The 26241-nt window shown below is 40.8% G+C and overlaps 1 protein-coding gene across 4 annotated transcripts in view; it reads left to right on the top strand.

Annotated features, from left to right (window-relative positions):
* Positions 1-26241, top strand: part of SFTPB (surfactant protein B) — a 190775-nt gene that overhangs the window by 118964 nt on the left and 45570 nt on the right. For 3 of the 4 annotated variants that reach the window (XM_085635241.1, XM_085635240.1, XM_085635238.1), the window contains 2 exons: positions 21742-21831; positions 22264-22447. In XM_085635241.1, the coding sequence (XP_085491367.1) occupies positions 21742-21831; positions 22264-22447 (274 nt within the window). The remainder of the gene's footprint in view (positions 1-21741; positions 21832-22263; positions 22448-26241) is intronic. The other variant, XM_085635239.1, reaches the window with a different exon arrangement.

Raw genomic sequence — 26241 nt, 5'->3', positions numbered from 1 at the left:
TAACTGATGTCATTTGAATGCCATTCACACTTGCGAAATGACAGTAAAGTGTTCATAAAAAGGTCAACGTATGTGACATCGATTAAAAAAAGGACATAGATTCTGCAAAATGCCATGGTTCTTAAGAAAAAAGCGCCTCGCTTCTACAAATCCTTCTGAAAATGTTACTCACCAATGAATAGTGATTTTGTCGTACATGAAACCCCCTATATTAATGCTTTTCTTCTAAATCCCAGAGTAGATTCATTTCTGTAAAAACGTACATCGTTAAAGTGAGCGTGCGTCACTTTTAACATGGGAAAAGTGACGCAAAAGTGGCGCAAGGGGCTTGTAAATCTGCCCCCAAGTCTTTAGTTTTATTTGTACTCTTTGTCCATAGTATGACATCTAGAAGCTCGTTGACAAGATACAGCCTTGCAGAACAGTATTTTACATTTCATATGTATAACAAATGTCCCTCTAAGAGAAAAGCAAATGTGTGTGCTTTTTCTGTACTGTGAGTGCCATCTTTAAATAACTGCACATTTCAGGACAATTCCTGTGGTGCAACATGAATCTGCATGAAGAAAAAAGCAAAGTATTTTCTTGACTTCAAAGGAATCGTTCTTTACACCATGTTTGAATTCCATTTGAATATGTCAGAATTTATCTAATGGGGCAGACAATATACATTGGTGAGTCAATTAGTTGCAGCTATTAATATCGTCTGGTCAAAATTTACCTCATTGGTACAATTTTAAAACTTAAATAGAGCAATCAAAATATAAAAGGTGCCCAGTTAAGCTTTGAAAAGTGTCTGCCAAAGCTCTAAACCACCTCTGGAATATTTGTGTTAGTTTACCAATTTGTATTAGAAACACATTTTTTTTTGGTTTAAATCGGCAAATTATGCAACAGAAGGGGGGATGTATCTTGTAGGGTTTTATATTCATATGCGTAAGAGCCTTAACATGATAAAAAAAATAACCTGTACATGAAATGAAGACATTACGTTGAAGGGAATGTGCTTCTCTGAACATTAGTCAATGTAGGCCTCAATTCAAAATCCTTGCAGCCATCTTTCAGCACAGTCCTCTTTTCATTTCTGTCCCACTGCACCAGTGGCGGTCCGTCCATTGGGGGCGTTGGGGCGTTGCCCCCCCGCCCGCGCCTCGCGCCCGCAGCTTCCTCGGTGACGACGGTGAGGGAGAACTGTCAGTCAGTATGACGTTGGACCGCCCACCCCCTTCAGAGTCTGAAGGGGGTGGGCGGTCTGGCGTCATGTTGACTGACAGGCAGCCAGCAGCACACAAGTGCGCATGAGTGGGGACGGAGGGCGATTTTTGCACCGTGCCCAGTCATGCGCACTAGTGTTTCCCGAGTCTGGCGCATGCCCATTAGGAGAGCGAGGTTGAGCCAAGGCTCAAACCTCGGTCTCGTAATGGGTAGGCGGGCGGAGCGTAAGCCTGCTCTAAGCCAATCCTGGTGCTGCTCCAGCACCAGGATTGGCTGAGAGGGGTCAGATGGGCTGCGCCTGTTCCAGTGAGTGAGTGTGTAGGCGGCGGCGCCAGAAGTAACGGACCTGAGGTGAGGCAGCGCGGACCCGGACCTGCTCAGGACAGGTAGGATTTTATTTTTTTTAAAAACACCCCCGCGCGACCCCCCCCCCCCCCCCCCCCACGACACGAGCCGCGACTGTGTGCCTTACTATATTACGGCCGGTGAATGTAGCCGCTTCGCTTTGGTATATACATCTCCGTTTTTTTACTTCCGTGTGTGGCGTCGTCGGATGCAATTTTGCATATTATGGGTTTGGATGAAATGCATTGTGACGTGATAAAATAGCGTTCGGCCGCTAATCTGCTGCGATGCAGCAGTTCCTTCTTCGCATGATTATTCGGCTGATGGCTCTTGCCATCAGGAGACCGGTGGTTTGGTTGTTGACAAATGTTGACCTTTTAATTCAATCCTGCAAGGACTGACCCATAACCGCATGCTAGATGGGGTGTTTTTCATCTCATTTAAACTCAGAGTTGCCTTTTACATTTAACCAGGGCAAGATACTTTGACGTGTGAACGAGGCGTGCGTTCTTGATATAAGCTCTAAATTGCACCGAGTGTATCCAATTTGAGGTATTGGTATAGAACTAGGGGGATAGAGTGAAGAGCGGTTGGCTGATGAAAGGCTTGATTTAGAATCTCTACAAACCTGCCGGTTAAATGTCAGTGGGCTGATTGATTGAAATCTAATTTATTCGAAAATCGCTGCAGTCGTAAAATCTCATAATTCCAGTGGCCCTAGCTGGCTGGCAGGCTATGAATGTAGACTGCGTGTCACAGAAGCTCTTACATCAACACCGCCAAACTCTCCCTCTCAACTCTACTTCAGGAGCAGAAAACTTGATAGCCATCTGGCAATTCGAAAAGCTCTGGAAATCTGTCTATACCTGAACTGCTAGCTGTGACAATTTAGTAAGGCGAGTGTGTCGGGTGGCATCCTAGCTCTCACACTGAAGCACTGTATATTATTGCTCTCATTTGTGGTCCTGTGCTCATACTACAGCAGCATGGTATGTCCTAGCTCTCAAACTGCAGCACTGTATATCGTGGCTCTTATATTGTAGTCCTGTGCCATATCCTCAATCTCTGGTGGCATGTGCTAGCTGAGCTCTCATACTGCAGCTCTGTATATTATGGCTCTAATATTGTGTTTCTATGTCTTGCACTCATACTATAGTGGCACGATTTGTCCGAGCTGTCATACTGCAGCACTGTATATTATGGCTCTCATATTATAGCCCTGTGTCATGTACTCATATTACAGCGGCATGGTATGTCCGAGCTCTCACACTGAAGCACTGTATATCGTGGCTCTTATATCATAGTTCTGTGCCTTATGCTCAATCTCTTGTGGCACAGTATGTCCTAGCTGAGCTCTCATAATGCTGCTCTGTATATTATGGCTCTTATATGTTAGTCCGGTGTCTTGTGGCCATACTGCGGTGGCATGGTATGTCCGAGCTCTCATACTGCAGAACTGTATATTATGGCTTTCATATTGTGGTCCTGTGTCTTGTACTGATACTATTGTGGCACGATATGTCCTGGCTCTCATGCTGCAGGACTTAATGTTATGGTTCCCATATTGTGGTCCTGTGTCTTGTGCTCATACTACAGCGGTATGGTATGCCCTAGCTCTCATACTGCAGCACTGTATATCATGGCTCTTAGAGGGGGCAACATTGCCAAATATAGTCACATAAAGTGAAGAATTAAAAAATGGGACATTTCTGCTCATTTTGAAACAGGTGGTACTGGAATTCCCATTTCAAATACATATACATCTATGTGTTTGTGATTTTGTTTTTTTAATTTGAAAATAGTTTGGAGCTGGGCGTCTTTCTTGTTTCCAGCGAACGGCTTTCTCCCCTGGAACTTGTGTGTATTTCTTTGTCATTGAAATTGCATTTTAATATAGTTGTTACTACCACCGACAAAGCGGTTTCCTTCACAAAGGCAAGCCTTTCTTTTTATCGCAGATTAGGCGTCTCTTGTTTCAAAAATATACAAACGCGTTTTTATGGGAACATCATCGGAGTAAACAACTTTTAGTCTCTTTCATTTTAAGAGTTGTTCTTTATTCCGTTAAAGGCCAGATTTCATATTTTGTGGATTTCGGTTAAAATAAATATTTCATGGTTTATTTTATGCAGACAAGAAGGAAAGTGATCTGAAACGGGAATTACGTTACACAAGGGGGGGAGTTGGGAGGAGTTTGTACCATTCGGCGACTCTAGAGACTCTAGATGGAATCATGATTCAGATTTAGGGACACAGACGCTCGTTGATCAAGAGCACGTTAGCAGTCACGCCAGCGATTTTGCTTTCAATATTCACATGAGGCAAGGTTGGATCAGGGTGTCAGCATATTTCCTCGCAGTCGCAGCATAAAGAGTTGATTTTTTGTGTGTTTTATGCTGAATATTTGTAGAAGTCGTGGAGTAAGTAGAATATTTGTAGAAGACGTGGGCTACTTCAGGACACCATTTGGTTGCGACTTGCGATGCATTACTGTGTTTGTTCAATACGTGTTGGGTTATGCAACACCATCAGGGTACAGTGTTAGTGCGGGGGAAGGAGGTTATGTTTGTCTGTAAGCTGTGAGACAGTTGGCGGAATTCTCAAAACATGGTGGATGTATGCACAAAAAACATTGGCAGATTCAGGATATTTTGAGACTCTAAAATGTCTTAAAAAAGAGTATGTTCAAATAACTTAACAAGGCTCAGGATTGTAATACTAAGTGACTGACTGTTCGTGATGTGAGCCTACTCCTGGCAGTAGTAACTACCTCCAGCGCGCCCTTGCGCCTGCAGCGTGCTCTTGCACAGGAATGTTGTGTGTTGGCAAACTCCCTCAGTGCTGTTATTACATAGCACATTAATATAAAAGAGCATCACTGCTGCAGGTTTATTAGTGGGAAAACACAGACTGTATCGGGCAAACTGTACGTAAATATATATTTTTAGATGAGAATCTAAGCCAAAAATACCATGTACGTTGAAGCTGGCAGATTACTGGATCACAGACCCGGTACGATGGACCAAAAGCATGGACCCGGGGTATTGGAGCTTTTGGCGGTAAAAACGGTGTACTATATTTGAATTTATTTAGTTTAGACTGCAACAACTTGTACTGAAACTCTTCCGACCTCCCTCTTCCTAATGTTAGCACCAGAAGCACATTCTTATTATCCTGCCATGTATGCGCTAGTCTACACAGCCCTGCGAGAGACTCTATTTCAAAAGTGCAGTTTTCATAAGGCATATATGGAATGAAGGGATCTCTGATGCAAACAGAGCACTTGCCCCTTTTCTGCTGTTAGCAAAATGATTGTAAGGATGTTTACAATGATTGACCCGCTGTCAAATCCAAGGTCACAGCTTTTGACCCGTAGGTTGGGCACAGATTCCTGGCATGGTGTGAGTACATTAACTCTCCATCAGCACAAAACATTTTTGCTCCCTCTGTCTCTTTGTCATGTTCTTCATTATGTTGAGTCTCAAGATGTGCCTGTGTATGTCTGTATGTGTGTGTTATGGTATGTATGTCTGTATGTGCGACTGTGTGTGTGTATTTGTGCTTTATTGTACGTGATTCTTTTTTTTGTTTTTACAATGTGCTTAATGCATGTGTGGATGGTCTATGAATGTTCCTAATTTTGTCTGAAAATGTAATGAAGAAACAGGATGGGGAACTCATTTTCTGGGGATGACTCTCTTTGTTAAGTGGGGAAACTGAGATTATAATGTTAATGCATTTTAGTTTCAGCAGGACTTCACCTAAGAACATACCCTCTGCAGTGGGCTCTATGTGTGTTTGCAGCTCTAGTCTCTGTGCTTCTCAAATTTGCTTGAAAATGCACCCTTTACCCACTTTTTTTTCAAAATTTTCTCGGGGGGAAAAACCCCCCCGAACCCCCTCTAAGGTGGTCGAGCTCGCCACGGTGCACTCCAACAGAAAGTTTACGCACCACCACTTTCAAATGGCACCATCGCCACTGCACTGCACACAGACGATTCGTGCGCCAGTAATCTTGTAAACATTGTCTCGAGATTAATGTCGCTTTCCCAGGTACAGACTGATGTTTCTATCTTCAGGATTCTGTACCACACGGTTCTATTGAGAGGGAGTTTTACCCAAGGCCTCACCTATTGGGACCACAGTGTGATTCGCAAGAGGACTATTCCTTGTGCATTCTGTAAACATATCTGTACTACTGAGGGGTTTAAAGTGCACCAGAGATGGGATCTGCATTATGTGAATCTCTGGGATAGTGCTGAATAATGTGAATCAGAAACTGCATTGTTCATCCTTAAGCCCGATTGGTCCAATTTGTGTGATTTTAATGAAATTGTATTAATGTGTAGGTTTCATTATATTTTTGCATTCTAAAAGAGGCCCAATTCTGTGGGTACTGGCCTAACTCTATCTTGACTTTTAGAAGGAGTCTCTAAGTTGGTTTGACGTCTGATTTATAAATCTGTTTTAATTCGTTAGAGCTGAACTATATTTGCTTCTGCTATTCTATCATTTGCATTTGATTATGACATCATGCATTACTTAAACAGATAGACTCCTAACCAGATAATTTAGCTTTCCGTAATGTTCTGAATCTTTTAATTAACCTTCATGGTTTTATTTTAAATTATTGTCTTGTTTTCATTGTAAAGCGTAATGTGCTTTACAGTTTGCTTTGAAACCAGGTCCAGTTGAGGAGCAACAAAATCCTTGGGGGATTAAAAATCGCTCTAGTGGCCCTGCTTATAATCCAGCACTCCAGTTAACTGGGCATCCATCACAGTTCAGCAGCTTCCCCTGGACACAGGAAATCCCTCTACGCTATAGCGTAGGCAAACTGCTTTCCATGCAGACTTAATCTCACCGCATCTAGGGATCGATCAGTCAGGAGATTTGCAATCCAGCTCTGGAGCACGGCTTCTACAGACATGAATTCAAGTGCAAAGTCTGAGTAGACTTGTGTATGGTAAAATGCTTTCTAAATTTAGAAAAACAAATCCCATATGAAAATGTTCTTGGTTGGATCTGGTCTCTGTAGTACAAAGGTACAATTAGTCCTCTGGCAATCCCCGTAGAATGGCCCTTTCCCTCACATCTTACTCTCTTCTTCACAGTGATTGCTTAGTACCTTCTTAGCTTTCTTCATTATTCTGATGGTAAAAGAAACAGATAAAACAGAGTGCTGCTTTTCGGGTGCTAAATTACTCTGACGTGTTCCCTTTCCCAGAATACAGTGTGCTTCTGATCCAGCGCAAGACTGGGAAATGGGGAACAACATATACCGATATCTTCCCTGCGTCGCAGACCCGTCGTCACACACACTTATTCATACATGCATTCATTGGTGGGGCCCATAACATCAACACTCACAACCCATTCAAGAGTCCGCACACAGAAGGGATGAGTGATTCAAGCGCCGGACATGTGGGAAAAACACCTTATAACCTATAGGGAAGGAAAAGTAATTTACAAAATATACATTAATGCCCTCTCGCCTATAGATCCTTAATCCCAAAACATCAAGGCACTCCTCCCACTTCGGTCAATGGACCAAATTAGTTGGATTGGTTGGTGGTGATTTAGAACCAGCTAAAACACATTTAAGACTTCAGAATCTATCTTTTAAATGAAACTCATGACTCATGAATTCTCGTTAATCAATAATTATCTAAAATTTCATAATGATTTAAATTCGCATTTGTCTCATCAAAGTTTATAGAGTTTATATCAAAATGTGAGTAAATTACAGAACATCATATTTACCTAATCTGGCTATTTTGAGTCCTCTAATTCATTGGCTCTGCATAATTTTTTCGTAAATCGTCCGAAAGCAAGCCAAAGCTCAATAGTTCTTAGCTCGGCACCTTACAGTCCCAAATGTCAGCGTCAGCCTGAACATCAGCATCAGTGTCAGCCAAAGTGTCAGTAAGAAGAAAAAGAAGATGGTATCCCTCTCTATTCTACTACTTCTTTTATAATAACATGTAGCACAGAAGATACAATATGATAATTATGGACAGTCGTGATTGGCTGGTTGAGATCGTCCGATGTCAAATTTAAGTTTTCAGTTCAGTTCAAGGGGTGATGTCATGAGATTGTCCAAAGTCAGCTTTTTCCGGTTTTATTGTAAGGTTGATTGTTCTCTAGGCTTGGCTGGTTGCCCACTTTGTCCTTGCTCTGGTACATGTCGAACCAAAGGTCGTGACACGGTTTAGGAGAATTCTTGCGCATGCGTAGCTCATTCCGCGCCTCGTGGGACAGTGGCCACTTCGTCGTGTGGTGTCGGCGGCCATCTTGGTTTTAGGCCCAAGTGCTAATTTAAGCGAAACAAACACAAAAGAGTAATTAATACATAGAAATAATGAATCTAATGTTAACCCCTTACTAATCCCTTTATGTGCTTGTATTTATCTAGCGTATAGCAACATTTAAAGCCATTATATTCACCTTTTTGGTCCCCCTCTTGGGCCATATTACAAAAGCAACATATATCATGCAATATTCTAATTACCACTTATACTACTGTTAATATGCGTACAGATTTTAGTCATAAAGGTTATTTTAGCCATGCAAATGCAAATCCCACGTGTAATTCGAATGTTAATAATGTTGGTTAATAAAACATGCAAACTTCTTTACTAATATTATAGTTAATAGATTATTTAATTAGTACTTTCATGCAGAATAGAATTTTGTACTACCCGCTCCATCAATCCCCCCTTTGGGGATTTTATCACCACACCATTAAAATTTTGTATCAATTTGTCATGAATAGCGAAATGAGTTCTTTAGTTTTATACATATTATCTTTCATCTCTTCTAATTCTACTTCTTCAAATTCCCTCTCTTGTCTCTTATCCTGTCTTCTTTTAAAATTTTCTCTTTTAAACCTTTTCCGTATTTTCTTCCTTTCGTAACATAAACATACTAATCTTAAAATTAATGCTAGAAAAATCACACATGTTAATGGAAATAAGATCCTACCTACAAATGTACCACCTAAGTTAAATAAGAAATCTTTAATAGAAGAAAGTTTCTTTCCAATCTTTTCAACCTCTAGTGGTGCAATTTCCTCATGCAATTCAGTTATATTTTTAATGTAGATCTCCAGATCTTTACTTTCGTCTGGAATGTAAGTACAACAATGTTGAACTTTCAGCATTCCCCAGACTTCACCCTCTTTTGCCAATAATATATCAAGTCGATTTTGCATTACCATGGCACGCATGGCAACCATTTCAGTATTTACCAATAAGAATCCTCCAGCGGTGCTTGTTGACAAGTGATCCACTACTGTTGATAGCTGTCTAATTTTGTGTGCATTCAGAGATATTCCCACTGCTGGTATCAATGCTCCAAAGATGTCTCCTACAATTTCTGACCAAGATTCTCTTTTTCTACTTGTTAGTAGACTACCTAACTTATGTACACCATCTTCTCCCCTTCCCATGTGGAATATCTTCGGAAAAACCAGACCTACATAACATGTGCCATACCAATGGTCTGGCAACCGATAGTATGCCTTGTTCCCGCAGATAAAATATAACCCAGGAAAAACGGGATCATTTCCTCCTTTAAATCCCCATCCACCCATGATTCGGTATGTATCACGGCAATCACTGTTACCTACAAAGTAATTATCATATGCAGTTTGATTCCTTCTAATACACAACTTTCCTTTCTGAGGCCAATCTAAAGCCATTGTTGGACTAGCTTCTCCTTTCAAATGCTTTTCCATTTCAACACCCCAGACTGTCTTTTCCTCTCTTCCCTCAGGTACTTTCTTTTGCATTTTTAATCTCCTTTCTTCAACCATATCCAAGAACACTTTCTCCTCCTTCTTTAAACAAGTTAGATTATTCCTAAATATAGATTCTAATGTTAATTCTTTAGTTTCTAAGAAGAATTCACCTAATACCTTTGCAGGTTTTACTTTATTCAATTTTTTAATTACAAGTACTTGTGAAAATACGTTATCTACATCTGAAAAGTAATATTCTAATTTCCCTATTTTGTAAAATAAACTAGCTATCACACTACATGTTATTCCATACGTTACTGGAAGGTGATGGTAGGTCACTCCCTCAGATACAGATGCAGGTAACTGCATGCAGACGTAGCAATCCCTCACATCCATGGTCTTTACATATTCATACAGTAGTTTCGAAAATACATTGTTAGAAAAGTCATTTATAGACCTGTCTTTATGCAGATAATATCTATCTATTTTAGTCAGATATACTTTTTGAATCTTCTCTATATCAGTTTTATTTTCACTATGTCCTTCTATTTTTTCAAGTGTAACTTTAAATGATATCATCAAAGCTAATACACTCCACAGAAGCATTAGTAATCCTGTACAACAACAACACATTTTAAACCACCTTCTAAGAAACGTACATTTAGCTTTTCTACTTTCTGTGTTTGCCATTTTCGTAAACTGATCAGTGTCTTTTGACTTAGCCTCTTCCATTTCACAACTAGTTTTGTCTAACCCAAGGCTCTAAGCACCTACTTGGTTCTATCAGTTATGTGTTTCTCCATATTTTATTGTCTTTCCATTTGCAACACTTTTTGTCTTATTCAGTTTGGCATTTGATTATCTTTTACTTTTCCCTCGTAATCTTGATACAGAACTTCCTGAACATCAGTTTCTTCCCCAATATCGGACAAGATAACTCTCAGGATTTCCGATTCTTTATCTTCCTCAACCACTTCTTGTATGGTCACCTCTGGGTTTTCTTGGTTATCTGCCTCTTCTTTAATTTCAGGCAGGGCCACATACGACCATTCCTGTGACTTATACTTCTGGTTAGGTTTTCTCGTTCTTTTGTTTTCCTCTTCTGTAGTTATTTTCTCAATTTTCGATTTTTCTTGACTAAATACTTCATTCACTTGTTCTGCTCTTGGTGAATTCACTCGTGTCAATCTATATCTCAATCTTTTTATTTTGTTTGGCCAGATTTCATCTCTTGCTGGTCTATTCGATGTATTTCCTTTATCATTCTTTTCAGCTCTCCATGCTCTTTTCCTCAGGACTCGACCGTCTGGTATTTCTTCCTCACTATCCTCCGACTCGGTTTCAACTTGCTTTTTGCTTTCAGCTGTTCTTCTTTCCACCACTTCTTTTATTTCCCCTACTTCTGTCCCTCCTCGTGGTTCTTGCACACAATCTTCCTGCTGAGTAACTGACCCTTCTTCTAGCTGGATGTTTGAATTCCCTACAACTCCTCTGGGGTCTTCCGCAAGAATCTTTCCCTCACTTTCTGTATCTTGCACCTCTCCATCTATTTTTATTATTTCAGGTAGAATTTCTCTCGGTTTTCCATCAAAAACTTTGTTATCAACAATTTCTTTGATTGTTTCTTCACTGCTTTTCTCTTTTCTCCAATCTACCTGTTCTTGTTCAGTCTCTGAGTCTGAGCTGGTAACAGAAATCTGTAATTTTCTTCTCAAGGGAATATTTTCCGGAGCAAGAATCCAATTTGGTTCTGACTCCCCCCTTTCAGGGTTTTCTCTAGTTCTTGTGTCTTCAGCATCTGATTCAGAACTAGTCTCTGACTCTTCAAAATATTCTCCTTCCTTGTTATCCACTGGATTTGGAATTCTCAATGTGTGACTAGCATGAATCCAGTTCTTTATTCCAGCACACTTCACAGCTGTGGTTGTGGTCAAAATCACTTGTCGTGGTTTTCCCCAACGTGGGACCAGGCAGTTCCTTCTTCTGTGTACTTTAATTCTCACCCAGTCTCCTGGGCTCAGATCATGAGCTTGCTTCTTTTCAAGGGTGGTGGCATCCGATCCAACCTGATGAAACACAGAATGAACTGCGTCCGCCAGCCCCTTACAGTAATCCAAAACCAAGTCATCAGTTATAAGGAACAGCTTGTTGACTGGTATGAAAACGTGTCGCATTGCTCTTCCCATGACAATTTCATGGGGACTCAGACCTGTGTTCCTATCTGGAATAGATCTAATAGTCATGAGTACAAGAGGCAAGACATCAGGCCATTTCAAACCTGTGGCTAAACACATTTTTCCAATCGTTTTCTAATAGTGCCATTCATTTGTTTCACCACACCAGAAGCCTCTGGGCAATAGGCACAATGTAGTTTCTGTTGTACATTCAATGCTTCACAAATCAATTTCATGATCTCATTATGGAAATGTTTTCCTCTATCTGATTCAATTGTGACTGGAAACCCGAATCTAGGGATGAATTCCCTCAAAAGCAATTATGTTACTGTGATTCCATCACTCCTTCTGGTGGGATATGCTTCTACCCATCTAGAAAACAAGCAGACCATCACTAGAACATACATCAACCTGTTGCAGGGAGGCATTTCAATGAAATCAATCTGCATTCTGGTGAAAGGCCCTCCTTCTCGACCTATCGTTCCTAGACTTACCACTGTTTTCCTTCCAGGATTGAACTGCTGACATATAAGGCATCTTTGACAAAGGCTCTCAGCTACAATTCTGAATTTTGCATTATACCATGTTTGTTTAAATGACCTAATCATCGCGTCTCTCCCTATGTGTGCTTGTCCATGATACATCAGTGCCATGGCAGACACCATGCTATCAGGCATAACTGGTCTTCCATCTCAATAAACCCACACATGATCTGTTTCTCTTGGTGCACATCCCGCTTTTACCCATTGTCTTATTTCCTCATCTCCTGCTTCTTCCTGCAACTGCCTCACTTCTTCCCAGGTACTCACAATGTTAGTAAACAGTAGGGGGTAAGAATTCATTTCCCTTTCTTTTGCCCTGTTGATTGAATTTAGATTTCGAGCACAATATTGCGCCACATCGTTGGCGTACTTATTACCAACTGTGACATAGTCTCCTGTCTGAACGTGTGCAGCACACTTCACCACGGCCAATTGCTTAAGCAGCTGTATCGCCTCAAGCAACTTCCCAACCACTTCAGCATTCTTTATAGGAGTTCCACTTGAAGTCAGAAATCCTCTCTGCAACCATATCTGACCGAAATCATGCACAACACCGAAGCCATACTGACTATCAGTTATCACAGTTACTCTCACATTCTTTCCCAATTTGCATGCTCTAGTTAAGGCTACAAGTTCAGCAACCTGAGCTGATTTTACTCCCTTCAGGTAAGATGCTTCCATTACTGCTGCAACTGTGCATACTGCATATGCTGCACTTAGAATTCCTTCGTCTGTTCTCAAGCATGACCCATCCACAAACATCACAAAGTCACTTTCTGACAATGGAACATCTTTTATATCAGGACGTGGTTTGGTACAGAAATCAAGTACATCCAAACAATTGTGATCCACTTCATCTCTGACTTCCACATTCTCAGCATCAGGCAGTAACGTTGAAGTATTTACATTCAGGCATCTTGTAAGGCTCACATTTGTTGCACCACCCCCTCTGCCTGGGACGACTCCTGGTGGCCAACACCGCTAGGAGCAGCCCCAAAACCCACCAACCACTCACGCAACCTGGGGATCATCCTAGACTCTGCCCTCTCCATGACCAAGCAAGTCAACGTAGTCTCCGCATCCTGCTTCAACACCCTCCGTATGCTCCGCAGAATCTTCAAATGGATCGCCCCGACACCAGAAAGACCGTCACTCATGCACTCATCACCAGCAGACTGGACTACGGGAACGCCCTCTATGCAGGAACTACAACGAAGCTCTTGAAGCGGCTGCAATGCATCCAGAATTCCTCGGCACGACTGATCCTCGACATCCCACGACGCAACCACATCACACCCCACCTGAGAGACCTGCATTGGCTCCCCGTCAACAAGAGGATCACCTTCAAACTCCTCATCCACACACACAAGATCCTCCACAACACCGGACCAGTATACCTCAACCACCGTCTCAACTTCCACACCCCCACCCGCAGCCTCCGCTCTGCCAACCTCGCTATCGCCACAGTACCTCGCACACGAAAAACCACCGCCGACGGCAGATCCTTCTCCTTCCTCGCCGCCAAGACCTGCAACACTATCCCTACCAACCTACGACAGACCCAGGACCTGCTGGCCTTCAGAAGACTCCTCAAGACCTGGCTCTTCGATCAGTAGCAGCCCCCCCCCCTCCAGCGCCTTGAGATGCATTTGTATGTCGCGCGCTTTACAAATGCATCTGTATTGTATTGTATTGTATTGTATATGACCTTCTCATATTTAGTCAGCCGACTATGTGCCATGAACTGAGTGCGGCTCCTTGTTAAAAGGATTACCACATGATGAGGTACAAACACTCGCACAGGATATCCCATCACAATTCCTTCACTCTGTTCCAGACTCTTACAAGTAGCAGCTACTGCTTTCAAGCAACCTGGCAACGCTACAGCTACAGGGTCTAGCATAGCTGAAAAATATGCAATCGGTCTTCTCAATTTTCCATGTTTCTGTATTAGTACAGAGAGTGCACATCCATTCCTTTCACTGCAGTACAAATCGAGTTCTTTATCATAATCAGGCATTCCTAATACTGGTGCTTCACACAAACTGTCTCTCAATTGTTTAAAAGCTGCTAATTCTTCCCTATTTAAGTCAATAGGATCTTTTACATCACTTCTTGTCAGTCGTACCAAAGGTTTTGCAATCAGGGAAAAGTTACTTATCCACTGACGACAATATCCTACCATTCCAAGAAACATTCTCACTTCTCTTTGCATCATTGGAGCTCTCATTCCTTTTATTATTTTGATTCTATCTGTAGTTATTTTCCTCAGTCCTTTTTCAATTTTTGTGGCCTAAATATTGTACTTCTTTCTGACAAAATAGCAATTTCGATGGGGATACTTTAAGTCCTCCATCTGCCAAATGGTTAAGCAATGCTATGGTGTCCATTACACAAGCTTCTCGAGTCTTTGACGCCACAAGTAGGTCATCAATATATTGAACAAGCACTGAATTCTCGGGCATTTCTAGGTCTTCCAAAGACTTTTTCAATATCTGATTAAATATCGAGGGGCTTTCTGTATACCCCTGTGGAATTCGGCACCATGCCAAAATACGTTCACCAAAACGGAACGCAAATATTTGTTGACTGTCATGATGCAATGGGATGGAAAAGAAAGCATGACACAGATCAATCACTGTGTACCATTCTGCATCATGTGGAATCTGATACAAAATCACAGATGGATTTGGTACAATAGGACAACATGACAACAATTTTGTTTATCTTTCTCAAATCTTGCACTATTCTGAACTTTCCATTAGGCTTTTTCAGTCCCATAATTGGTGAATTACATGGACTACTCATTATTTCTCTCAAAATACCCTGTTTAACCATTTTCTCAATTATAGGAGTAACTCCTTCAATTATCTCAGGTGTCAATTTATATTGAGGAACATTTGGGTAACTTATTCCTTCCTTCCCAGACTTCTGCTTTTACTGTTTGTTTCAATTCTCTTGGTAGTTCATCAGGGTTGAATACAGCAAATACAAAAACAGAGTAGGTCGCACACTGCTCGTCATACTAGCAAATAGCCCCATAGAACTCTGGATACTGTAGTGGCAGCGGAGAGTACGCCTATGCCACGAGTGTAAAAAATAATGCCATCCCTGGACACGTGTTTCGAGGTAATTGCCTCTCGTCAGCAGGGAGCAGGTAGGTGTGAGGGGTGCCAAGTAGACTGCCAAAATATTAAAGGTAAAATACCTCTCACGGCGCGCAGGTGCGGTACCAAGGCTCGTCAGCCCAACGCGCTCAAGGGAGCTTAAATACAAAAACAGAGTAGGTCGCACACTGCTCGTCATACTAGCAAATAGCCCCATAGAACTCTGGATACTGTAGTGGCAGCGGAGAGTACGCCTATGCCACGAGTGTAAAAAATAATGCCATCCCTGGACACGTGTTTCGAGGTAATTGCCTCTCGTCAGCAGGGAGCAGGTAGGTGTGAGGGGTGCCAAGTAGACTGCCAAAATATTAAAGGTAAAATACCTTGAATACAGCAAATGCTTCAGTTATCTCAGGTTCCATGTTAGCCATTGTCATTTTATACAGTACGTCTTCATCAGGGGTCTCAAATGCTATACCATCAGGGGTACAAAATATGGTGCAATTCATCTTGCACAGTAAGTCTCTTCCTAACAAAGTTACAGGACTTGAATCACACACAACAAAGCGGTGCATTTCGGAAAATTTCCCTATATTTACTTTTTACTGGTTCTGTGAGATATGTTTTAATCTGTCTGTTGGATACTCCAACCACTTGGATTGTTTCGTCCGAGAGAGGAAGATTCTTAACATCAGCTGACCTAACAGTTGATCGAGTAGCACCAGTATCTACTAGGACAGTAATATTTTCATCATTTACCTTTCCGTCCACAAAAGGGCCTGTCTGGTCTACTTCTAGAGTTGCGCCAAGTACGCACTCTTCTTCCTCCCTTCGGCACCGTCAATAACCTTCTTCTGACTCACTCTCATCGGTTTTAGCCAATACTGCGAAACAGCGCTAGCGCGCGGCATCTTAGTTACCTGTTCTTCGTTGTAGAATCGTGTCTCATTACTGTATTTCTGTGAATTTACGCTCTGTGGAAAAGGCGGTTTTGGCGCCTGATTCTGTTGGGAAACAACCTGCTGCTGTCGCTGCGGTTGACAACTCACCTCACCTCTTTCTGCACCTGCGGATTCAATGATGCATTATCACTGTTAGTATTCGGGGGAAATTTACACATGGATTTCCAGTGCCCTATTCTTCCGCAATTGTGACATGGCCATTTCTTTTTGGCTTCTTCTATATTGAACTGTCCCTTACCTTTTCCAGCATTAAATTTAGGTTTTGATCCTGCACTATTTGCTTGTTCGACCAACTGAGCTTCCTGTCTTTCAGCCACCTTTACCTGTGCCCACATAGCCTTTTCTTTTAACTTTCGCTGCTTGGTTTCGATTTCATCACTAAAATATTTTGCATGTCTTAGTACTTCATCTATTTTCTTATTTTGCCAGTCTACTGTATGCTGTTTAATCATTTCACTTATCTCTGGACGCAGTCCATATACAAATCGGTATACAAAGTGACTTAAATCTTTTTCACTCAAGTTTTCATCGCCACTAAACTGCTTAAAGGCAAGAATTAGCCTCTCATAGTATGCGTGTACTGACCCCTTAGTTTCCTGATGAGTTCGATCAATTTTACCCAATCAGTCTCTTTGGGAGGTACCTTGTTTTTCAGGAAAACAATTACTTGTTCATATTTTTTCATGACTTCCGGATCTGGGGCTCCTGTTTTTGGATCCCTAGGGTATTCTTGTGTAGGCCAATTTATCATCAACTTGCATTATATCCATAAATCTGCTGGTACTATTATGTCAAATAGAGTATTTAGATCAATCCACAAAACTTTCGATAATTTTACAAATCTATCCACTTGCCTGTACCACTCGACTGGCTTTTCGCGTAGTCGAGGGAAATCATTTGTAAATGATAAAATATCTTGCCTAGTCCAAGGAACATGTACATATACTCCTCCTGGAATTTCTCTCATGGGACATTCTGTCACTACTTTTTCTTTTTCTCTTACAGGAAAAGCTGCAAATGTTTTGTCTGAAGCATCATCTTGTTTTCTAAACCATCTACTTTTCCATTTATCTACGTCTCCCCATTTTCTTAACAAAAGGATTATGTCTTTAATCTGAGTTATTCTTCCTGTGATGTTCAGATTTTCAATATCTTTTTCAGAAAAATGTACTCTATATGGCTTTTGTAAAGCTTTTACTCTTTCGTAGTCTATACCCATTTAGTTTGCTACTTCTTCAAGTCTTTCATGTAGGTTTCTTGCTCTCCAGGTTATACTTTTACATAGAAATAGAAATTCTTCGTCCTGATAATTTTTTTATTTTTCTGTGGGGATAGTCCCTACTATTAATTCTTCCAAAACCATCCTTAGCTTAGCCACATCTATAGATTGGGATTTTTTATCTTTTTGCTGTAAACTCCTTAGCCATTCACTTAATTCTTCTGAAGTAGGGCCTACACTGTCTTTCTCAGTATTTTGTGGTGCTAATCTCTCTGGTGTTCCTGGGACTGATACTGTCGTCTTTATTATCCTATCCACTAAACTTTGATTTACTGTCAAATTTTTAGGTGTACTCTGTTCTAATATACTTGTTGTATGTCTCCATGGATTCTTGTCTATACTCTTTTCTGGCCTCTCTGTTTGTTTATTACTGTTATAAGGAATCGTCAGACAATGCTCACTATCTTTCTGTTTATCAAAAATAGGCATTACAGGTCCTATGGTCACTGGAACAGTTACGGCTTCCAAATTTTTAGTTAATTCCCTAATCTTCTCAGTTAATTCTAAAGTGGTCTTTGCTAGTTCAGTTGAATTTTCCTTCCCCATTTACCATGTTGTTTTTGCTCTAATTCTTTAAAAGGATTGTTCCTTCCTGTCTCTGGTACTACTGATTCAAATTTTATATTCTGTGAAGTCTCTCTCATTGGGGCACTTGGTGTCAATATGGTAGAATCTGACTGATAAGGAGGTGGATTTTTATAAAACATGTCGTCAAGAACATCATCCTCCGATCCATGCACACCATATCCTTTTGACTCAACATTATTTCTCTTTTCCATACATTTTCTACTGCTAGCTTCTTCAGTATGTCTCACAGGGAATAAACCATCAGCCATATTTCCACTTCGCCATCTTCTCATTCTATCATCATGATTCTCCTGTCCATATGATCTACCAAACATGTACTTATACCTTCCGCCACTTCTCTGTCTCTCTCTGTCATGCATCTCATCTGCCCATTCAGTCAATGCTTCAAACTGTGTTGGTCTAAGTCTCAGTTCTAAGTTCATCATTCTTTCTCTCAAATTCCTCAAAACCGTTAAATTAAATGAACCATGTTCTGGAAATGCCCAAACTCCATCATCTTTTGTATACTTTGCTCAATTGTCTAACCAAATAGATGTATAATATCCATATTTCGCAACCATAAAGAATGCAGGCAATTTCGGTGGAGGAAGCAACTGTCCCTCTCTAGTCTTAATCGGTTTATCCTTTTTAAATAAACTCTTGATCTTTCCAAACCAGGTCTTTTTCTCTTTCTCTGGTGGATCGTAATACATCATTTTGTCTTCCATGTATCGCTAGACTTTCCCTATGACTATTCTGTTGTTCTTAACCAATCGTAGCGCGACTCACACTAACGCACCAATCAGGAGCGTCTATGTCATTTCTGTAATTCTCCAATCCCAGCGCGACTCACACTAACGCACCAATCCGGAGCATCTACGTCACCCTGTAATTCTCCACTCTCAGCGCGGCATATACTAACGCACCAATCAGGAGTGTCTTCGTTTCTTACTGACTATCCAATCCCAGCATGGTCTTTCTGATGTCAGTTTTTCTCGCTACTCCTGCTTCTGCTGACCCCTCCTTTACAAAAATTTCTCGGTGAGCTTATTTACGTTCTTTAAACTTACAAATCAGTTAGTAACGACATAAATACGCCACCATTATCTGTTTCGCTAACCAAAGCATAGTTAATGACCTTTCTTACAAGAATTCCGTCTTTCCCGAGAGCAGCGCTTACCTCTGCCCTACTACGGAATCATTACTTCCGTTGATAAAGTAGCACATCCCTCTACCTTACCCTTCTGACAAGCATCAGCTAACCGTTTCTCCAGAATTAAGACACCTAGTTGGAGACGCTCTGCTCCTGAGAAATAAAACCAGAATTTCACAATTAACCTGAATGCTATTTCATTCACGCACTTTCTTACGGAAAATGTAGTTCATTCACACAGAATTCTGTCTTTCCCGGGAACAGCGAACAGTCTGCCCTACTACAGAATTATGACACTTGTTAATAAAGTAGCACTTCCCTCTACTTTATCCTTCTAGCAAGCTTAGGGAACACCTATTACCATTCCAGTGATAAGCGTAATCAGAGTGCCTTTTGGACTCCTGGTACCCAAGACCAAAATTTCACAGGTGACCTTCGCTACCATACATTTCTCTCATACAGAAAATGTCCCTAATGGCAACACATGACTATGTTACCAATTCGAACCCAGACAATGCGTTGTGCAATTTCAATCGTCACACGTTTTCCCCGTGTACCTACAGGGCAACAACAATTCCGTCTTTCCTGAGAGCAGCGCTTACCTCTGCCCTACTACAGAACCGTTACAAACTTCCAACTTCCTACATCCCAGAAGCCGTCAAACAATATAGAACTCAACGCAACTCAACATAGAGTGTTAATACATAAACCAATACTTATCCACAATCAATAAGCAATTTACAAGCAATTATCACCAAACCAAAACAATAAAAACCATCATCCTGCTACCAGAAAAACTGATCCAGCGCAAGACTATGAAATGGGGAACAACATATACCGATATCCTCCCTGCGTCGCAGACCAGTCGTCACACACACTTATTCATACATGCATTCATTGGTGGGGCCCATAACACATTCAAGAGACCGCACACAGGAGGGATGAGTGATTCAAGCGCCGGACATGTGGGAAAAACACCTTATAACCTATAGGGAAGGAAAAGTAATTTACAAAATATACATTAATGCCCTCACGCCTATTGATCCTTAATCCCAAAACATCAAGGCACTCCTCCCACGTCGGTCAATGGACCAAATTAGTTGGATTGGTTGATGGTGATTTAGAACCAGCTGAAACACATTTAAGACTTCAGAATCTATCTTTTAAATGAAACTCATGACTCATGAATTCTTGATAATCAATAATTGTTTATCTAAAATTTCAAAATGATTTAAATTCGCATTTGTCTTGTCGAAGTTTATAGAGTTTATATCAAAGTTTTAGTAAATTGCACAACATCATATTGTCCTAATCTGGCTATTTTGAGTCCTCTAATTCATTGGATCTGCATAATTTTGTCGTAAATCGTCCGAAAGCAAGCCAAAGCTCAATAGTTCTTAGCTCGGCACCTTACAGTCCCAAACGTCAGCGTCAGCCCGAACGTCAGCGTCAGTGTCAGCCAAAGTGTCAGTAAGAAGAAAAAGAAGATGGTATCCCTCTCTATTCTACTACTTCTTTTATAATAACATGTAGCACAGAAGATACAATATGATAATTATGGACAGTCGTGATTGGCTGGTTGAGATCGTCCGATGTCAAATTTAAGTTTTCAGTTCAGGTCAAGGGGTGATGTCATGAGATTGTCCAAAGTCAGCTTTTTCCGGTTTTATTGTAAGGTTGATTATTCTCTAGGCTTGGCTGGTTGCCCACTTTAGGTTTAGAAGAATTCTTGCGCATGCGTAGCTCATTCCGCGCCTCGTGGGACAGTGGCCACTTCGTCGTGTGGTGTCGGCGGCCATCTTGGTTTTAGGCCCAAGTGCTAATTTAAGCGAAACAAACACAAAAGTGTAATTAATACATAGAAATAATGAATCTAATGTTAACCCCTTACTAATCCCTCTATGTGCTTGTATTTATCTAGCGTATAGCAACATTTAAAGCCATTATATTCACCTTTTTGGTCCTCCTCTTGGGCAACATTACAAAAGCAACATATATCATGCAATATTCTAATTACCACTTATACTACTGTTAATATGCGTACAGATTTTAGTCATAAAGGTTATTTTAGCCATTCAAATGCAAATCCCACGTGTCATTCGAATGTTAATAATGTTGGTTAATAAAACATGCAAACTTCTTTAATAATATTATAGTTAATAGATTATTTAATTAGTACTTTCATGCAGAATAGGGGAGGTATACACAATTTTGTACTACCCGCTCCATCACTTCCCCCACCAAGGGATTTGAAATGGTACCCTGGCCATAAGCATTTAGAAACACTACAGTGAAATAGAACTCATGTTTTGGTGGGTATCCTTTCTCTGTGCCTTAAATGTCAGCGAAATTTCAACCCTTTATAGAAGACCAGTGGAGAAGCAAAGCGATTAAGGGATATTGTTTTTTAAGTACCATACATTTTTGATCTTTTTTTTTTTTTTGCAAGTACCAGAAGTGGAATGTTGGAGGGACCTCAAGGAACACTCCATAAGTCAAGAGTGCCCTTTATGCAGGTTCTGAAAATATCTTGCTTGCCAGGGTTCAAAAGCTTTGCATACAGGAGGAAGACTCTAGTAGACTAGTAGGACTAGGGAAGAGAAGGCTGTGGTAAAAGTGAGGTGGTTTGTAAAACATTTCTTTATCTTCCCATTAGGAGGGTCCAGAAGCAGAATTTTCTATCCCAATGCCCCTTTGCTGGATATGCCGCTCTTTCATTGGACGCCTGGAGTCTGCAATTCCTAAGGTGATCCGATACAACTCAGCCACTGCAGATCATGTGCCTGCTGCAGTCACAAAAATAATACTGCTCCACTTTTGTTTCTCTTACCCATTGTGTATCTAGCTTTGGAATAAATCTTCATGTAAGAACACTAACTGGAAAAAAGAATATCATTCCACAGACCTTTAATGTTCCTACCTGGGGAAGCAGTTCCTTTTAGAAGAACGTTTCCCTGATGAAAACAACTCTCCACAATTCTAGTATGTCCCTTCCTAGCGACATAATTCCTACTTTAAGAACCTTCCCAATACCAAAAGTTTGGCATTGTATGTCCATCCTCTGAGACAACTTTTCAATTAGAACACTGCTATTGGTACAACACCTCTCAAATAAAACCCCTGTCTGTCCTGTGTATCTGAAGTGCTCCCTATTTGATTTGATCTTCTAATCCCACAGGCTGCCATTGCCAAGTCGGCCTCACAGCTCTGCCTACTGCTGCCAGCAAAAGTTGCCCGAGTGTGCCAATGCACGGTGGAGAAATATACCATTAGAATTATCGACTTCATTCTGGGAAAACTGGGACCTCAACTCATCTGTGGACTTGTGGACATGTGTGCTACAGAAGAGAACTGCAGCCCAGGTCAGACTGTCATTTTAAAATATCGAATAGCTCTGCAGTGGAATGACCCACATATGTCTATATAGGTTTTTCGCTGTTAGTATATAGTTCAAAAGAATGGCTCCATGCTAGATTTCCAATGTCTTTTCTTGCAGTGAAAAGGCCCCATGATTGGCTTCCACTGGCATTCCTTGCAGTGGAGTGGGCCCCGTGTGGTAGTACACTGATTTATCTTAAAGAGGATTGTCCACACGCTTGGTGTACACTCGTTTGTCTTCTTTTTTATGTAGGGTTTCTGGTTGTCAAATTAAAACTGATAAAACCCCTCCAAAGGGAATATTTCCTTTTCTTGCTTAGATTCTTTAATAATATTGAGGTCATGTGCTTGGATTGAACAGAACAAAAGTTACATCACAAATTGCCTCAATCAGTCTGAATCACTGATATTATTCAGTGTGAATTCCATTCCGTCATTATTTACCTCATATCTTCTGGAACAGAGAAGCTCCAACCTTAGACAAATCAATCTGTGATAGAAGGACTTGAGTTGTATGTCACCAATTAAGCACAGTACTGACATATACCTGACATTTCAGATTTTTCTATTCAGAGGGAAAGCCGCCCAGGAAGGACTGCCCTTTTGGAGCAAGAACGAGACTTGTTTGCTTATGAATGGTCCTAATCTCTAATGGTAGAGATAAGCTACACAAAATTGAAAGAAGGGCAACCAGAGTAATAACCAGTGGTCCAGACTGAGTCAAGCATTGTCATCCAGTCATTCATGCTGCCTACACTCTAATCTTCCGGCAGCAATTATTCAAACTAGACCGGATTGGTGGGCTGTTTTTTTTCACTAAAATGTTCAATAGCATCTTTGACTCTGGGATAATTCCAGTAAATTGGAGAGGGGCAATCATTAGACCCATCCACAAACAAGGAGATATTCTGCTACCTAAAAATTACAGGCTAATTAACCTCTTGGATATCAGTGAAAAGCTGTTTTCTAAAATTATTCTGGAAAAACTTAAGGAGTGGGCTGGAGACAATGAAGTGGTGCCTCCTGAACAGGGTGGATTCCCGGAGGGCCACTCCACAATTTATCACTGCTTTGCGTTATGGGCATTGGCTCGGAAGTCGATGGAACAGGGGGTAGTTTGTTCTGCTGTTTCGTAGACTTCCGGGCCGCATTCGACCTGGTGTATCAAGAACGGCTATGGGAAATGCTGGGGGACTTCGATATCCCCAAGGGGCTCTTGTCAATAATACAAGGGCTGCATAGTCAGAATTGGGCCCAGGTTATTCTCGATACAGAGGGTACACTGTCACAGAAGATTCTGATTGAAAATGGGCTAAGACAGGGGTGTGTGTTGGCCTGTTGCTTTTCTCTTTATTAATAGCAGACTTGTCCACCACTTTGAGATCGGTGCAGGGGGCCAGCCCAAAAATAGATGGGCAACATATTGCATGCTTACATTACACAGATGAATTGGTGATTATAGACCAAACTGAGTTAGGTCTGCAGAGAAAGCTCAAATTGTTTGGGGACTACTGCAGTCATAAGAAACTAAAAGTAAACTTGAAAAAAACAAATATTCTCTGCTTCGGCAAAAAGAGGACAATTTTGCAACTGGGTCCTGGACTCCATAAAATTAGAGAAAGTTAATGAGTATAAATATAAAAACAATTAGAGACAGTGGAACCTTCTAATAACCAGCACCTAACCTAATGTCACCCCACAGTACTATCCCTTTGATATGAATAGGGATTCACGTGCACACTGAATAGCACCCACTGTCACAGTGCTTGTTCCCTCGGGTATCCAAACATGTAAAATCAGAAGCACAGGTCGATCTTCGGAGACCTCTGCTGACCGCAACTATCATATTGCGATTGCCTTGGGTCTTGCCTTAATTGTTACGAATATAGAGATGCTTGATGTTGATGCTGTAACTGGATAAATTCTAGATAATCCTGACGGGTCTCATCCCGTAATAGTCCACAACTTCCACTCTGGCATGCTGGATTCCTTTTACTGTGGTTTTTGCTTGGCATTGAATACTTGGAAGCGACCTGACTTAGAAACAGTCCTTAAACAAAACTAACCACGACCTGTCAGCTCAGTGAAAACTTTGAATTCCATCATTATTTTGTGCCCTGAAGAAGTCCTGCATTGGGACGAAACGCGACGGCTGTACTGCTTGTTGAGTCACAAGAACGGAACTCTGTTTGTTCTACATAAAATGAAAATGGAATAAAAAGAAAAAAACTGAAGAATTTTCGTTGTCGCATATGAACTTTACAATTGTATATATTGATCTAATCATCCTGTGTGGTGCACCTGTGCTTTGATTTTAATGAGTATAAGTATCTAGAAATATGGTTTGAGAAATCTATGATGTGGAAAGTTCACCTGGATGCACTAAAAATTCAGGCCCTATCTTCGATTAGTGGCCTGAGGAAATTTTATGCTACCTATGGAGAAATGACGGATAGATCAGTCCTGAATGCCCACAGGGCTATGGTACCTCCCTAGTTTTTATATGGCGCTAAACTGCTATACTTAAGTGGTAAGAGAAAGTGGGATGTTAAAGAAGGAAAATGTGTAAGAAATTACTGTCCCTACCTAGATCCTCCATGATACAGGCTTTAAGACTAGAAACTGGTATGGTCTCATGGGAAAAAATGGCAATCATGGCACTAATAAGGTTCTGGCAACGCTTGGGTTGTGAAGAGGAGCAAAAAGTATCTTTTTGGTGTAAACGTGAGATCCTACAGAGTGAAATGAAGTGGGCAAAGGGGGTTAGAGAAATAGTGACTATGGCGTGTAGAGTTTGGAGGGCTGATGTAAGCCAGCAGAACTTTCATCGACTATAAGTAAGATAAAATTTAGGACAGCAAGGAAAAAAATATAATGGAACACGGATACTTGGAAGGGAAAAGTTCTGTATGCTTTATGTTGAAACCTTGGCAAAACTGCCAACAATTCCCGTACATGGATTTTCTTCTCAATCGCTGGTTATGGAGAGAATTATTAAAGATAAGGATTGGGATTAATCCATGTTATGAGAATGATAGGATTAAGAGGGATATGATTGACCCATTAGGGAAGTTCACCTGCAATATAGGGACAAAATGCAACATTTTGCAAATTTTTTTGGACTGTCTAGGGGGCATATTATCAAGCCAGACGATAAAATTATCGCCGCTGAAACGGCGATAATGGGCTTGATAATATGCTCTATGGAATTCCAATTGAAGCCCATGTTAGATGTGAAGGATGTCTAACATGGGCTTCAATTGGAATTCCATAGAGCATATTATCAAGCCCATTATCGCCGTTCTAGCGGAAGTTTTCTGCCGCCAAAGCGGCGATAATTTTATCGCCTGGCTTGATAATATGCCCCAAAATGTACTTGATGCAAGAAAACTGTGGCTACGTCTAATTTTCCTAAAATACGAGGTTAGGAATCGGGAACAGGCAGTAGATCTGCCATTAGATATGCACACATTAGATATAGCATGTGCAATAGGGAAGTTTATGCTTGCAGTCAAAAATGTTCTTAAAAATGTGTAGAGTAGACGTTTTAGCATCAGTATGGATTTGATGAAAAATACACCAGCTTTTATGGTTGATATTGGGAATCTAAATAATTGTTAGATAGATTGTATTTCTTTTAGATGGATATTTAATATAGTTGGAGTATTTTATTGGTTTGATATAGTTTTTTACTTGAGCTGATTTTTAAACCGATGATAGTTATGCTTGTATGTTTGTTCTTGTTTAAAGACCAACAGTCCAAATAAACAATCATTTT

This window comes from Triturus cristatus, chromosome 11, assembly GCF_964204655.1.
Source record: "Triturus cristatus chromosome 11, aTriCri1.1, whole genome shotgun sequence".
In the NCBI taxonomy this organism is placed as follows: domain Eukaryota; kingdom Metazoa; phylum Chordata; class Amphibia; order Caudata; family Salamandridae; genus Triturus; species Triturus cristatus.
Note: the sequence above shows the minus strand (reverse complement) of the source record. Positions and strands in the feature narration are given on the sequence as shown.